Source organism: Callorhinchus milii, unplaced genomic scaffold, assembly GCF_018977255.1.
Source record: "Callorhinchus milii isolate IMCB2004 unplaced genomic scaffold, IMCB_Cmil_1.0 Scaffold2, whole genome shotgun sequence".
NCBI classification, from domain to species: Eukaryota; Metazoa; Chordata; class Chondrichthyes; order Chimaeriformes; family Callorhinchidae; genus Callorhinchus; species Callorhinchus milii.
Window position 1 is genome coordinate 11,306,726 of NW_024704743.1, and position 16,686 is coordinate 11,323,411.

Here is a 16,686-nt window from a genome sequence, read left to right on the forward strand (position 1 = left end):
ATGCTCACCTCTAAAAGCAGCAAGATACTTTTTAATGTATTCGTGACATACCAAAAGATATTGTCCCATTTGGTGATTAACACGTGACAGACCCAACTGTCATAAGCACTTAAAGGAGTGGGTCCAAATTCTCCCACTCTATCCATGGGTTGGGCTTGGTGCTACAGCGAATAAATTAATAATAATAGAGAATGACATAGTACTAGGAAGGAGAATGAGATAGTTCAAGAATTTTTCCCAGCCTGTGTAGTTGCAGCTCAACACTTGCTTGACGGTTGACATTGCCCACATATTTTCTCATCCATTTTGTACTTGTCTTCACTTCATGGTAAAATAGACTGATATATACTGTACTATCCTACTCATTCATAACTGGATAAAGTAAATCAATACTACCTGTTGAAATAAACCAATCAGCACAACCAAATGCTGAACAGGAGTCACGTTTTTCCATTAATCTGAACTCCGCAAGAGCTGGTATTTTTAATTCTTTACCACCGAAAATAGTCTTCATAGTAAAACAAAGTAACAAATACACATGCTGCAACCAGGGTTTGGGAAGCACTTTCACTATTCCACTGTGCATTCTTGGCCAAAACAACATACTGATCCAAACTAAACAATAATAAACAGGAACTATCAGAACCAGAAACAAAGATAAAGCCAGAGAAAAAAGAATATCAAACAGCAATTCAAGTGAATCTCTCTTATGTTTAGATTAATTGTGCCACTGATTTTTGGTAAGTTCTGATTGCTTTTATACATAAGATAAATAAGACATACAAAGACTTTCATTTGACTTCTGCTGCAATACTGTTCCGTCGACACACAGCATGTTGCATACTTGAGCAAGCTATTGGTGGCAATAACATAACTGATGGCACACATCACAAGAGCTATACTCACAGTCCTGTCCTATTACGTTATAATATTTGTATCTGTGATTTATGTAAATGTACACTGTACATCTTTATTAAAGCCTGGGGGACATGTACTGTGGATCATTGTAATGCAACCAACTTTCTTTTTTAAGACCAGACAGTTCCTCAGAATGCCTTTTATGGTATGGAATCATCCAATTGCAACGTGGTTCAGTATGATTTGTTTTTTCTGCTTCCTGAAAGAATTTGCAGCAATACTGTATTGCAACACAAGCAAATCATCTCTGTGATATAGTCAGCTAAAATAGTATTATACACTACACACCAGTCACCAGTACACACTTTACTCACTCGTCATTCTCGTGGCCAGACTGCAGTTGCCAATTCAGTGCTAAATGTGAATATGTTAATATTGCAGACTATATATATATATTCACCAGGAACTCAGGTGAGACTAACCAAAGTAATTTTGTGTAGGACACATGTTGCATTTATATTGTCAGGAGCAAAGTCGCTTCACTATTGCCAGTACTGTATAATACTGTATAGAAATGTTGGTGTGGGAAATCCAATTTATATTTCCTGCCCTAAATCATTTGAAATAGAACCAAAAAGTCCCGCTTCCCCTTCTCTCCTCACTGCCACCACCACCACGACGGGCACACACACGTCAAAATTGTTTATTACTTTTTAAAATAACAACCCTGCACATCAGAAAAACGTCCTAGGGTATTGGATAATCAGGGGTCTTTGGACCTGAGCTGACATTTGGGGTCAGGAAGAGTGGAGGGCAGGAGGGATGGGGGTGGGAGAGTGGTCAAAGAAGATCTTTAGACGGGACTTGAATGAGGCAATAAAAAAATGTTATTAACACACCAGTCACGGGTTTGACTTTTAAAATACACACACCAAATAGCCTGTTCCCAATTCATTGGATGGCTCAATAGCTTTGAACGGAACATGCAAGAACCAATTGATTTAAATTAGCATCTATAGCATTCACACTGAAAGAAGATGCCAAGTGAGACTGAAGCTTGGTGTACGTGCTGGAAATCCTGTCGTTGTAGCTTGTGTTCTCTGTATTTGTACTGAGCTCCAGGTAATGCGATGCACAAGGCTCTAGTATGATTTCCGCTGGTAGATCCCATCTCAGTTCTTGTTATATTGTTATATTTGTCAACAAATTGCAAATGCTTTGTATATAATTCTGGACACCAGTATTCACTAGGGATGGACAATAAGTACTTGTAAATTGTCAGCACTGATCATATCCTAAAATTGAGTATAAAAATAAAATTGGCACCTGTCATCCAAACAACAACAACAGTGCCCTTCATGTGAGGTAGCATCCCGGAGCATTTCACAGTGGCGGAATCTGACACCGAGCCAGGGGGAGAGGAAATGAGGTGACTGTAAGCATGATCAAAAAGGAATGTCTTTAGTTGGGAATTGAAAGTGGGGAGGGAGGGGGCAAAGTGGAGGGGTTGAGGGAGAGAGTTTCAGAGTTTTGGGGCGTAGTGGCTGAAGGCACGGCCATTGATAGTGAATTGGAGGGGACGCGGAATAATCAGGAAGCCGGAGCCAGCCTAGCAGTGGCAATGGGTGGTGGAATGGGGAGTAAGCAAATCAGATAGGTAGGGAGGTGCAAGGGCATGACGGAAATTTGAAATCTTGAAATCGATCCGGTAATTGAGAGCCTGTGGAGTTGACAAGAACTGATTGTTCTGGTAGAGTTTTGAATTAGTTGAATTTTGAGGGAGGAGGGCATTGGAATAGTTCAGTCCAGAAGTGACAAACGCATGGACAAGGGTCTCGGCACTTTGGTTGTGAGCTACAGATGGAGGCGGCCAATGTGATAAAAGTGGTCCTGGTCAGGGAATGGATGTGTGGTAGAAAGGAAAGCTGGGGATTAAACATGACGCCTATGTTGCGCATGGGTTCAATTAGTCTGAGGGAGAGCTCAGGGAGGTTAAGGAGTTCAGACCGAAGGAGAGAAGATATTGATGGGAGTATGGCTTCCGTCTTACTGACATTCAGCTGCAGGAATTTTTCGCTCATCCAGGCCTGACAGGACAATAGCGGACTGGGAAGAGGAGAAGTAGAATTGGGTGCTATCCACATAAATGTGGAAATTGACCCCATATCTACGGATGACGTCACCAAGAGGGAACAAGTAAAGGAAAAGAAGGGGGCCAAGGATGGAGGCTTGCACAGGTGACCGGGCAGGGCCAGTAGGAGAAACTTTTTGCCAAGATACATTGTTGGCGGGTTGTTATGTAGAACTCAAATCATGCGAGTGCGGTCCCACTAAGGTGGATGAGGGAGTAGAGGCAGTGGAGGAGGTTGGCATGATCGACAAGTGTCGAACACGGCGGAGAGGTCCAGAAGAACGAGGAGACAGAGGGAGCACTAGTCACAGAGATATAATTTATTACTTTGACGAGCATTGTCTCTGTGCTGTGGGCTGGGAGGACATGGTCTGGAGGGGATCAAGTAGAGAATGGAGGGAGAGGTGTGTGCGAAGTTGATTGGCAACGACGCATTCCAAAACTTTGGCCAGGAAGGGCAGGTTTGAGATTGGTCTAAAGTTTGTGAGGTTGGAGGGGTCAAGGGTAGGTTTTTAAGAAGAGGACTGATGACAGGGGTGTGGGACAGAGCCTGAGGAGCGGAACTGGCTGATTGTGTCAGCCAGCAGTGGGCTGAGGAGGGGGAGCTGAGTGACTAGAAGCTGGGTGGGGAGGGGGTCGAGGTAGAAGGTGGTGAGCTTCACATGGGTGATAGTGGAGGAAAGGAAGGAGGGAGAGATGGGGGCAAAGGAGCATAGGATGGGGGCGGTGGTAGGAGGAGTGTGTACTGAAGATGGCATGGGGGAGCAGGAGGAGGCAGACAGACGGATGTTATCTATGTTACAGAAAGTCCAGGATCTCTTTGCACTTGACATCTGAAGTGAGGATCAGTGGTGCTTGAGAAGGGGTGTGGAGGAGGTGATGTGTACTGAAGAACAGGATTTTGGGGTTATTTTTCGTGGAGGTTTTTCGTAAAACCTGTTAGTTTTAGCTTGAGAGAGTGAGCAGTAGTATGTATGAAAATGCTCAAGCTACAGTTGGCAGTTAACTGTGAGGCTGGTTTTGTACCATCTGTGCTCGAGCAACCAGGTTTTGGATTTGAGGGAGTGAGGGTGACTGTTGTACCAGGGGATCAGGTAGCTTGGTGATGGACCTGGTTTTCAGTGGGTCACGGGAATTGAAATTTCAGGAGAGGTAATCGTTTAGCAACTTCTGGATCACTGCGGATGGAAGACCAGATTGAGAGAAGGGCTGAGGATAAGCGAGAGGTTGTGAGGGAATCGGGGGAAGCTTTTTCCATGAGTGGAAAAAATGGTGGAGGGCTTGGAGGAGTGGAGGTTTATAGGAGGGGAGAGGGAGATAAGGAAGTGATCTGAGATGGCTTTGTCTGTGATGAACAGATCAGTGATGTCTAGGCCATGGGTCGAGGGGGTGGCCACAGTTGTGGGTCGGGGAGTTTAAGTGGAGGGTGAGATTCAGTGTATAGAGGGGGGCAGTGAAGTCAGAGGAGATGGGACAAGGGGAGTTTAGGTGAAATTAAAATCACCCATTATACTCAAGTGTCCTGTGCAGAGCCAAATGAATGAGATGTCAGGGATGAAGGAACCAGGTGGCTTGGGAGGACAATAAATGAGGAGGATTTTGAAGGACAGAAGGGATGGTACAGGGTTAAGTCTGCATAAGAGGGGAAGGAGCTGGAGGAATAGTGGGAAGAGCGAGGGAAGTTTGTGAGATGAGAACCACCCCACCACCGGGTTGGTTTGGGCATGGGGAGAAAGGTCAAGCGGTGGGGGGCGGGGGAGGCTTCGATCGGGGGACAGGGTCACCAGGGGACAGCTAGGTTTCAGCAAGCCCAAACAATTTCATCCTTGTTCAATACCCACACAATCCCGTGGATGTCAATGGAAAGTCATCAGAAATGTGGATCCTGGCTATTCCCAAACAAGCCTATCTGGTAAAGGAATACAGAATGGTGCCAAATTCCACCACTCCCAGGATTAAACCCAGCAGAGATCAGCAAACTGAACACAAACTGGGGACCCAAATAAGTGTTTGTATAAATGATCTGCGATGCTACCCTGCTTGAGGAGAGCTATATAAATGCAAGTTGTTGTTGTTACAAAATAAGTTCAAAAGACCATAAACCCTTCAAAAAAAAGGCAATTTTAAACGCTTGTCAAGTGCTTGTCAAAGTCACAAACAACACCCTCTCTATCTGTGAGGAGAGCTCCCTCTGCCTCCTCGTCCTCCTGGATCTCTCTGCCGCATTCAACACTTGCATGGTTCGAGTCCTACTTAACCAACCACCTCCATTTCATCCCAGCAAATGGTTTCTCCTCCCACCCCTACCCAATCACCTGCGGATACCTCAGGGCTCCATCGTTGGCCCTCTTCTTTTTCCTTATCTATATGCCCAAAGATTTTCAGAAGGTGACTAAATGGCTTATTGACCGCTTAAAAGACCTAGGATACACTTTTCATTTAAATCTCTCGATAGATCACAAAGATCTTCATCCACAGCATTTAGCACGAGGCAAGGTTAAAATGCCATTCTTCAACAATCATACACAGGGGGCAAGTGTCATTAACACCTGTTTAGGCGGCACTTCACTCACTGAGGGACTGAAGCTGAATTGGTCAGGAAGCAAGTTTCTTCTAAATATATACAAAAAAATTTGCAATATTTATCAGAGGCTAGAAAAATCCCTTCGGAAATATTGCCTCAGATGTCTCGCAGGAAAGATAGAAGGACCACTGACATGCAAAATGCTCATTTTCCTTCTTTCTTTCTCCATGGAATTCTAATCTGAAACCTCTCCTTCTCACCCTCCTCCCTCCCCACTTTCAAAGTTTGCTTTATGTCTGTTCTTTTCAAAGACTGCGAATTTTGGTCACGTTTCTTACTTTCACCGTTCCCCTCGACCCCATCCACCCTCAACTCAGAATCAATGAAGCAGTTTGAGAAATTCTCCAGTTGCAAAAGTCACTGCAGTAATATTATAAATGTAAAAATCGTTGCTTCTGTAGTAGGGAATGTGTGGGGAGAGGGGCAGAGAGGGAGGAAGAGAACCATAAACAATGACAGCACATCACAAGTCTATTCAACCCGTCGCTGCTGTGCTTTGCTGTGGGGGGCAAGGGAGTGAGATGGAAATATCTTTGGGAACAAAAAGAAAGCTGCTGGCAAAAACCTATGAGTTTGCAAAACGTGTTAATATTAGGGCTGTTGTAATACTTTCTCACTGACGCAGAAACTGCGATGGCAGGATTTCCAGCACGTACACACCAACCACTCTTCCCGTCTTGCGTAGTATCTTCCTTCAACGACAGACAGACAGAGAGACAAACAGAGACAGACAGACAAACAGAGAGACAGATAGACAGAGACAAACAGAGAGAGACAGACAGACAGAGAGAGACAAACAGAGAGAGACAGACAGAGAGAGACAGACAGACAAACAGAGAGAGACAAACAGAGAGAGACAGACAGACAAACAGAGAGAGACAGACAAACAGAGACAAACAGAGAGAGATAGACAGAGAGACAAACAGAGAGAGACAGACAGACAGAGAGGGACACACACAGACAGAGACTGACTGACAGAGAAAGAGACTGACAGAGAGACACAAAGACAGACTGACAGAGAGACGCATACACAGAAAACGACAACACACAACAGTTTTACAAGCCAATATATAAAAAAATCTTATTTGAGGAGTGGAGTAGGGGAGAGGAGGAGTAAGGGAAGAATTAAAAATAATAATTAAAAAACTGTCAACTAAAATGTTTTCCCCTTCTCTCTGTCTCTCAGCAAACAGCAGTGACAGCAGTCAGGACCGAGTTAGTTGCCATCGCATCCGAGTGATTTAGATGCAAAAACTTTCGTTTTCCCATCGCTGCCCTCTTTATTAATATACACTCTGTGGAATAAGTATAATTCGCGTTCTCTCGAATGGTATTCCAGTAGCTGTCAGTGTAATTGGGTCAAGGTCAGGTGAGGGGAAGCGAAGAAACGCGACTGTAAAACGCTCCGCAATGCGGAGATATGAGCAAATGCAGTAAGTCAGACACTTCCTTCCTTTCGGGAATGGAGAGAACGACAAAGAGATAAGTTTTTATCATTCATTCTGTTAAAACAAACTGCATTGGGTGTTCTTAAGAAAAAAATTGGTCTATATTTTGTTATAAAATGCTATTTTGTTATGAAATGCTATTTTGTTATAAAATGCTATTTTGTTATAAAACGTATGCACAAAACTACAGGAACCCCCACCAGCAGCGCTATAGCCTCCGCTTACCCTGAGCATCCCCTCCGCTGGTCAGGACGCCGATGGCTTTACCGGCCCCGTTCAGGTTTTCGAACAATTTCCTTGGAGAGTGTTGAGCCATAGTGTGAGGGCTGTTCGTGTGGGGAGTTTTTTTCTCTGAAATGAAAGTGTAAATGACGGTGGCGCTGATGCGGCGGCGGCTGTCGTGCCCTCTCGGTGTCTTCCTCTCGCGCTTTTGAACGCTGCAGCTCCGCGCAGCTCAACCCAACGTGACTGAAGACGGCCCCGCGCTGCCCGCCCCCTCCATTGTCACGTCACTCACCGGCCGACTGACAGCCGCACCAGGCAATGGCGGTCCCACCGCCTCACTGAATCCAACCAATCAGGAGGCGGGGAGTGGAGGGGGCGGGACAAACTTACGTTTGGTTGCGACGGCGGCTGTCGCCTTTGATCCTCTTCAGATGCTGCGGCATTAAGGAGCGGAGAGGTGGGCGATGCGGTCGGATTGGGCGGCTTCACGCCCAATTGGGCGTTTTTTGTCGTACTGCAATAATAATCCTTGCATTTGTTATAGCGCCTTATCACGTCTTTGAGAAGTCTCAAAAGCCTTCACAGAATTTACTGTAAAGTGAATATATTTGAATATATGACTGTATGTTTTGATGGCAGAACACGGCAGCCATAGCACATAGCAGTGTCCCACAAACAGTTGTGGATTGAGTGACGAATTTTTTTAAGCATTATTACCCCCAGAAAAGTGACCAATTGACTAACAACTGGGTTCCTACTTACTGCTCGATAAACAGAGGCGTATGAAGCAAGCAAACTTGCCCAACATTTCGCCCTGTCAGGAATCGAACCCAGGTCTCTTGCTTGCGTGTGCTCTAACCACTGAGCAACAGGACTCCCACAGCATAGCCCACATACAATACTGTATGTGAAAAACGGTGCCAATTTTTATATTTTTAATTTAAAATTGCACAAACTGCAAAATGTTTTTTTTCTCCCTTTTATGAAAGAAAAAGTTTCAAACGGCACTCTTGCTAACCCATAGGAGGCAAGGTTTAAACTTTGGGGCCTGTATTTGGGCTACAAACAAATTTTAATTTCTGGCAACTTTGCAGGCAAGAGGTGAGGCTTTTGCAAGGAACGAGGAAGGTACAGGTCAACAACTTATCTTCTGCTCAAACAATGTCTTTTTTAATGCAATTTTCGAGGCAAATGCAGAACATTGCTAAAACTTTGCTGCTAGTGGCCTCCAGTGTACTGCAAGCTCTGCAAGCTTTTTATTTATTTGGATCAATCAGGAGCAACACATGTCACACTGGGGGACAAGCTGCAGCACTTTTTGCTGTGGAAGTCTCTCTGTCCACCTGCTTCAAACAAATAAAACGTATAAAAATGAAGAATGCTGCACAAGCCCCAAGTGCATACTATGTTTAAACAAGCAGCAGACAACAGCTTTGTGTGTTATAATTGGTTAAGTGCTTGAGTTTTAATACCTGAGGTTTGGGGGTCCATTTATGTCTCTCTGACAAGATCTGCAGTTAAATTGCTGATTTTAGATTGCAGGGATACTTGGGCACTGTACATGGAGTCCTTTGCATATTGGTTAGAGCACTCGCCTCGCACATGAGAGGACCCAGGTTCAATTCCCCAATAGAGCGAGGCCTTACGCAAGTTTCCTTATTCCACATGCCTCTGTTTACCGAGCAGTAAGTAAGAACCTTGTTGTCTGTCAATTGGTGCATTGCTTTCAGGGGGTAATAATCCCCTCTCCCCTCAAAATAATAATAATTTGGTCACTCAATCCACGACTGTTTATGGGACACTGCACAATTGACTGCCGTGTTTTGCCCACACAATACATAGTCAATTCACTTCACAGAAAAAANTGTAAAGATTATTATTATGAGAAAGTTAATCAAATGTACAATCTGTAATTAGTTGCAGAATAAGAATACATCATGAAAAGAAGACTCCAGGGAGACCTTATTGAAATATCCAAAGTTGTAAAAAACAATGCCAATAATGTGTTTGCATGCTCAGATATCTAGAAAAAGGGTACACACACTCAAGGTCAGAAAAGAAAACGTGAACAGATACTTCAGATGTCATTATTTTACACAGAGAGTGCTGAATATGTAGAATAGATTATCCGGTAATTACCAAATTGTGGTACCAGATTGTGTCAGAAAATTCAAGTGAATTAGATAGATATTGAGGGTTATGAAAGATAAAATAGTGTGTTTTTTTTGTTCCCCTTATGAGACTCGTCAAAGACATTCTTCTTTTGCTTCTGTACATTCCTATGTCCCTCCAAGGACAACACAATAGAGGGGCACACAGGAGATTTACGAACATGATAGTAAGGATGAATAGCTTGGCCTACGAGCAGAGACTGGAGGTTCCACAAACAGCTATGAGGTAAATGATCAATTTATCTGGAAAAGCATTGACTAGGACACCAAAATAAACTTACTTCTCTTTTCAAATAATGTTATGGAATCTTTAATATTAACCTGAACAAGCAGGTGTGACCTCCATCTTAATATCTTATCTGAAATATCTTTGATAATAATTCCCCAGTACTGCATCATCCAGTCTATGAGCTTGATTCCTGACATAGGGGTTGAACCTGCAATCTCCTAACTCAGGAAGCAAGAGTGCTATCATCTGAGCCAAGCTAAGAAAAATAGTATGAAAAAATAGCACTAATTCACCTACAAAATACACCATCACTACACTATAATATATTTTGTAAGATGCTTTGAGATGTCCTCCTGGTATTAAAGGCAATGATTATTAATTATGTTAATTTAAATGCGTCAGGAGTAACACGATCTGATTCAATTGCAATTTAAAGTTGGAGCGATGGTTTATTACTGCATAAGCAAAATGTTTTAAGATATAGTATATCTCCCCTAACAATTGTCTACATTTTTCTTTTTGGTTCATTAAGTACTAGTTAAATGCCACAGTGTTCGAAAATGAGGAGTTGTCTTTTTTTTACATGCACATTTCAAATTACCCATGACTGCAAAACATTGACAACTGGCAATTGCATGTTCAAAAGAACAGCACTGAATATATTCCCATGCATTGTTTAGATAGGTTAGCTCAGAATTGCTAGTCTCCAGAAACCAACCTCCAAAGGAGATTTTTATACCATACTTCAAGGTCCATCTCAAGACTATCCTCTTTGATCACCTTTTCGTCATTGGTCTGTGTACTATTTTTCTTACTCAGGATGGCTCATACTCTTGCCTCCTGGGTTAGCAATCTCCCCACCCGCCTTGGTCTCCACACCCAGTTCGGGTGGCAAGCCAGGATTGTTTTTGTTCGTCCGATGTGAATGATGCTATATAAATGTAAATTTGTAAAACTCTCCTGTGACTCTTTGAGATGTTCCTACTTGTGCAAAGGATCCAAACAGATAATCCCCAGATAATTTAAAACACAACAATTGCCTCTGAGATCCTCACCAGATTTTGACCTTGGAGAGTTTTTGTTTTCTTTTATCCTGCTCAACGTGACTATGTCAACGTGACTATGCACTCCCTACTCCTCAGGTGCTGACAGACATTTACATGTCCTTCATAAAATATGAATGTGACTACCAGAGAGTCCAGCTGTCAAATACAAAGCTGCTGGTTACAATGTTGCTTACAGGGAATTGTGATCACTCTGAGAACATCTAAGTGCCAATTGTTTGCTAGAAGAAAAAATGTTGGTCAAGCCACAATTCTTTGTGAGACACTGCTGTGTGCAATTGGCTGCTGGGTTTTGCCACAAAATATAGTTAATTCACTTCATAGTATATTCTGTGAAGTGGTCAATGACATGATAAGACGCTATATCAAGTGCAATGATTATTATTATTATTATCTGCTCTCTATCTGCCTCTTCGCCTATGAAATCAGATTTCATAATAAAAGAGATTATTTTAAAATGTGTTTCCTCCAATTGTATTAAAAAAGCAGAACAGCATTAACACACATCGGTTAGCAAGGCAAGTGATCAATGAACCATAAGAACACATTCAACTGAGACGAGCTATTAGCAAGTCCTTCCTGAACAAATATTTAGTTAATAGCCAAAATGAAGCGAAAGTCCATATAAAGTGCACCCAGTGCCAATTTTATTATCTATAAAGGAAGCAGCATAACATCATCAAATTACTCTATTAAACTTTTCATACCTACTGTAAATTAATTATGGCAGGTTTATTATGCATTAATTATCTTATTAAAATGTTAAAAGTATTTAACTATTAAGGAATTGATTCTCAGATCACCAGTAAATTCACAAACATTGAAGAAGGAGCATCTTTGATTCTCCACTGGTTCTTACATTTACTAACCTTGGTGGTGTGACCTTGAAATGGAAAATATGCTTACAAATGGAAAATTACCTTATAATTGGGTAATCCTATTACATTCCATTATATACCCACAAGACTGAAGTCAAGGTCAATATATTTAGCAACAATCAGAAAATCACTCACTGCAACTTATGATCGCTTCAAACCCGTATAACTGCTGTTACCGGTAGAACTACTAAACTATAGCACTCTTAACACTCTTGTTTGACCCATAACTGTCCTTCAAACCACACATCCGTGCCATGACCTGTTCTGCCTTCACCCAGCTCTGCCACTGTCTTTCCCTTCAGGCCGCCGAGACCCTCATCCACACATTCATTACATCCAAGTTCAATTGTACCAATCCCATGCTTGTCAGTCTTTCCAACAATTCTCTCCACAAGGTACAGATTATTCAGAACTCTGCAGCTTGTGTCTTCTCGTACATCCAGCTTCGCGAAGCTATCTCACCCACATCCAGCTCCACTGGCACCCCATTGCCCCAGAGTATAAAGTTCAAAATCCTTCTCATTTTCAAAGCCCCCCACAGCCTTGATCCTCCCTACCTCTGTAAACATACCAACCTGCCCGTTGCTCTGCTCAGTGAGCTCTGGCCTGCTCAATGCCCTCCCAATGTAAAAGATGCTATACAAATGTAATTTGTTGTTATTGTTTGTTAAAACTGTAAATCTTCTTTGCATTTGGAGAATCCTCCGTGCCCTCCTGATGTAAAAGATGCTATACAAATGTAATTTGTTGTTGTTATTGTTTTGTTAAAACTGTAACTCTTCTTTGCATTTGAAGAAGTCCCTCAGATTTTTCTGGTGACTAAGTTTATTGAGGCCATAGAAACAAAAGGAATGTACAGGACTGGAATAGACCAATCAATACAGTTCCAAAATAAAAAAAAGTAAATGCCAAACTACTCTCTCAAACTGCAATTAATTTACAACAACAACTTGCATTTACATAGTGCCTTTCATGCGGGATAGTGTCCCGGAGCACTTGACAGTGATGGAATGTGACCTCGAGCCAGAGGAAGAGGGAGTGGGGAGGTAAGCATGATTAAAAAGGAAGGTCTTCAGGTGGGATTTGAAAGTGGGGAGGGAGGGGGCAAGGTGGAGGAAATATTTATTTATAATAATATAGTAAACTTTGTGTTTGATATAAAGTCACATCATCACAATATCTCAAGGCATTTCACAGGATGCACTATAAAGTGGTATGACTGTGCGTATTTTGTGGGTGAACATGGCAACAACAACAACAACTTGGATTTATATAGCGCCCTCCATGCCGGACAGCGTCTCAGAGTGCTTCACAGTAACGGATCCCGGGGCCAAGCCAGGGGGAGGGGGAGGAAGGTGACCAAAGGCGCGGTCGAAAAGAAAGCTCTTCAGCCAAGACCTGAAAATAGGAAAAGAGGGGTCGAGGTGAAGGGAGTGAGGAAGGGAGTTCCAGAGCCTCGGGCCATAGTGGCTGAAGGCACGGCCACCGATGGTAGAGCAGAGGATTCGGGGGACAAAGAGGAGGCCAGACCAGGTGGAGCAAAGGCATCAGGCGCTGTTCTGAGGAGAGAGGAGGTCAGAGAGGCAGGGGGGTGCAGAGGAGTGGAGGGATTTGAAGTCGATCCTCTCTGGTACAGGCAGCCAGTGCAGTCTGGCAAGGACTGGGGTAATCGGGGAGTGGAGTTTGGTGCGGATAAGAATGCGGGTGGCAGAGTTTTGAATGACCTGGATTTTATGAATGGTAGTGGAGTGGAGACCGGTGAGGAGGGCATTTGAATAGTCCAGCCGGGAGGTGACAAAGGCATGGACCAGGGTTTCAGAGTTTTTGGAGTGAGGTATTGTCAGAGATGGGTGATGCGTCAGAGGTGGAAGGAAGCGGTGGTGGTGAGGGACCAAATGGGGGGGAGGAAGGGGGTCAAACCTGACGCCTAGGTTGCGTACAAGTTCAGAGAGTTTTAAGGGGAGGTTGGGTAGGTGGAGGAGGTGAGAACCATGCAATTTTAGATGTTGACGAGAGCTAAAGAGTATGGCTTCCATCTTGTCAACATTTAGCTGAAGCAAATTTGCGCTCATCCAGCTCCTGATGTCTCACAGGCAGGCTGACAGAACATCAGGGGACTGGGGGTCGCAAAGAGAGGTGGAAAAATAGAGTTGGGTGTCGTCCGCATATAAGTGGAAGTGTACCCTATGTCTGCGAATGACATCCCCAAGAGGGAGCATATAGATTAGGAAGAGGAGGGGCCAAGGATGGATTCTTGGGGTACCCCGCAGGCTGAGAGCGGGAGGAAAAGCCGTTTGTACAAATGTACTGCTGGCCATTCATGAGGAAGGACTCGAACCAGGCGAGTGCGGTCCCACTGAGGTGGATGACGGAGGAAAGGGGGTGGAGGAGGATGGTGTGATCGACTGTGTCGAAAGCGGTGGAGAGATCCAGGAGGACAAGGAGGCAGAGGGAGCCCTGGTCACAGATAGAGAGGATGTCATTTGAGACTTTCACAAGTGCGGTCTCTGTACTGTGGGCAGGGCAGAAACCAGACTGGAGGAGTTCGAAGAGGGAGTGGGAGGAGAGGTGTGCGCAGAGTTGATTGACAACAACGCGTTCTAAGACTTTGACAAGGAAGGGCAAGTTTGAAATAGGGTGGTAGTGGCTGGGGTTTGAGGAATCTCGGGAGGGTTTTTTGAGGAGGGGGGTGATGACAGCAGTTTTGAGGGGGGCTGGGACTGATCCAGAGGAGAGGGATTGGTTGATGACATCAGCCAGTAGTGGGCAGAGGATGGGGAGCTAGGTGACCAGCAAGTTGGTGGGGAGGGGTCAAGGCAGCAGATGGTGGGTTTAATTGAAGTGATGGTAGGTGAGAGGGAGGAAGGAGAGATGGGGAGCAAGGAATGTAGGATGGGGGTCATGGTAGAAGCTCATGAGAGGGTGAGAGGGACAGAGAGGGGGTGGTGGTGGGTGACAAGAGGCAGGAGGATGAGGCTGCCTGGCGGATATTATGTATTTTGGTTGAAAAGAAGTTCATGACCTCCTCGCACTTGGCATTAGATGTGAAGATTGAGGAGGCCTGAGCAGTGAGGAGAAGGTAGTGGGTGATGGAGAAAAGGACTTTGGGATTTTTTTTACCTCCAAGATGATGTTGGAGTAGAAGACCATTCTCCCCCACGTCAAAGAACGGCTGTGGAGATGCTTGAGCCACAGTTGGTGGTGAACTGTCAGGCCAATTTTCTGCCATCTGCGCTCAAGCAGCCGGGTTTGGGTTTTTAGGGAGTGGAGATGATTGTTATACTGGGGGATCGGGAGGGTTTGGAGATGGTCCTGGATTTCGGGGGATGAGGGACTTGAAAGTGGAGGATAGGCAATCGTGGAGCAGCTGGATGGCTGCTTCAGGATCTCTGCGGGCGAAAGGCCAGAGGGATAGGATGTTTGAGGACGAGAGGGCCTTTGTGAGGGACTCAGGGGGTAGCCTTTTCCATGGGTGGTAGAGTACGGTGGAGGAGAGAGGGATGTGAGAGGAAAAGGAGATGAGGAAGTGGTCCGAGATGGCCTTGTCCACTATGCTAAGTTTGGAAATGTCATGGCCATGGGTGATGATGAGGTAGAGGGCATAGCCACGGTTGTGGGTCGGTGAATTAATATGAAGGGTAAGGTGTAGGGAGGAGAGGAGGGCAGTGAAGTCAGAAGAAGTGGTGCAAGGGGAGTTTAAATGGAGGTTGAAATTGCACATTATGAGCAGGTGTTCGGAGCAGAGGGACAGGGAGGAGAGGAGTAGAGATGTCAGAGAGGAAGGAGCCAGGGGGCTTAGAGGCATGGTAGATCAGAAGGATTTTCAGTGGGAGAGAGGGATGGAAGAGGGTGAGGTTCTCAAAGGAGAGGAAGCAGCCAAAGGAGTAAGGGGAAAGACCAAGGGAGGCTTTGGAGATGAGGGCCACCCCACCGCCACGTTGGGGGGTGTGATGGAAGGAGTAGCCTGGAGGGGCTACTCGACATTTAGAGTGGAGGGGGAGGCTTGGGTCGGGGCAGCAGCCAAAATGTGCACGCAGAGACCAGGAGTGAGCGATCAGCGGGACGGCATCAGCCCGCAGGCTATGTGGTCATGGCTGGGACGGCAGTGCCATTTTTCTTTTTTTTTTAATTATGACATCACGCCAACGTCACTTTTGGAAATTGGCGACCACCCCTCACCTCCCGCACTCTTCTGACTCCACTCCCGAATGAGTGGCTCCTATCAAGCTAATGGTACATCAGTCTGGCTGAGTTGGCAACACTCGCACTCAATGGCAGTCAATTTGTACATAGCAACGACTCACAAATAGCCATGGAGTGAGTGACCAACAATGAAGACTTACAATTATATAGCCCCCTTCACACGGAATACCATTTATTCTGTGCCTTTAACTGTTTAACTGACACTGAGCCAGGAAGTGGTGACCATAGGCATGGTCAAAGAGGATCTTCGAAGTTTTGGTATTTTTTATTTGGGGATTGTCAGCCAAGGCACTGGGAGAACTCCCTTCTCTTTTCAAATAGCGCAATGGGATATTTAACAACCACTGGACAGGCACACAGGACCTCAGTTTAACATTTTATCTGAAGGGCGGCATCCCTGACAATGCAGCATAGTCATAGCACTGCATTGTAGTGTCAGCATAGACTATATGGGTTGCAACTCTCAATGTGAACCCACAACCTTCTGACTCAATGCGAGTGTTGCCAACTGAGCCAGACTGATGTACCATTAGCTTGATGGTACATCAACAGGAGAATAGCTTAAATTTGATGACACAAATGTCTCCCTGACATCCAATCTTTCCAGAAGGCTAGCAGAATAGCAGAAACTGTTTTTTTGCTCGCAAGCACTGCTTTGGTGATAAATACATACATTTTTGAATGTTACAGGGCATAAATTTTCCTTTTATGTGGAGCCAATTATAAATTGGAAACTCTGAATATAATCCTACACATCAGTCTGAAGCCAATGAAAGTTATAATGTAACACAACAAAATGTCAGTAATGATGTCGCACTGTGTGTTTTCATTCTCACCTCTCAGAGGAGTAACGTCGATTACGGACTCAAACCTCATTCAGTTGTTAGAGCCTTGG

At 44.5% G+C, this 16,686-nt stretch overlaps 1 protein-coding gene across 18 annotated transcripts in view; it reads right to left on the reverse strand.

Annotated features, from left to right (window-relative positions):
- The window catches only part of LOC103190252 (ATP-dependent 6-phosphofructokinase, platelet type), a 106,604-nt gene extending 99,143 nt beyond the window's left edge, over window positions 1–7,461 (reverse strand). For 11 of the 18 annotated variants that reach the window (XM_007910964.2, XM_042346964.1, XM_007910963.2 and 8 more), the window contains exon 1: window positions 7,247–7,460. In XM_007910964.2, coding sequence (XP_007909155.1) covers window positions 7,247–7,337 — 91 coding nt within the window. In that variant the 5' untranslated portion in view covers window positions 7,338–7,460. Of the gene's footprint in view, window positions 1–7,246 lie in introns of all 18 variants that reach the window. The other 7 variants (XM_042346962.1, XM_042346961.1, XM_042346959.1 and 4 more) reach the window with 1 other exon arrangement.
- Window positions 7,462–16,686: the final 9,225 nt, after the last annotated feature.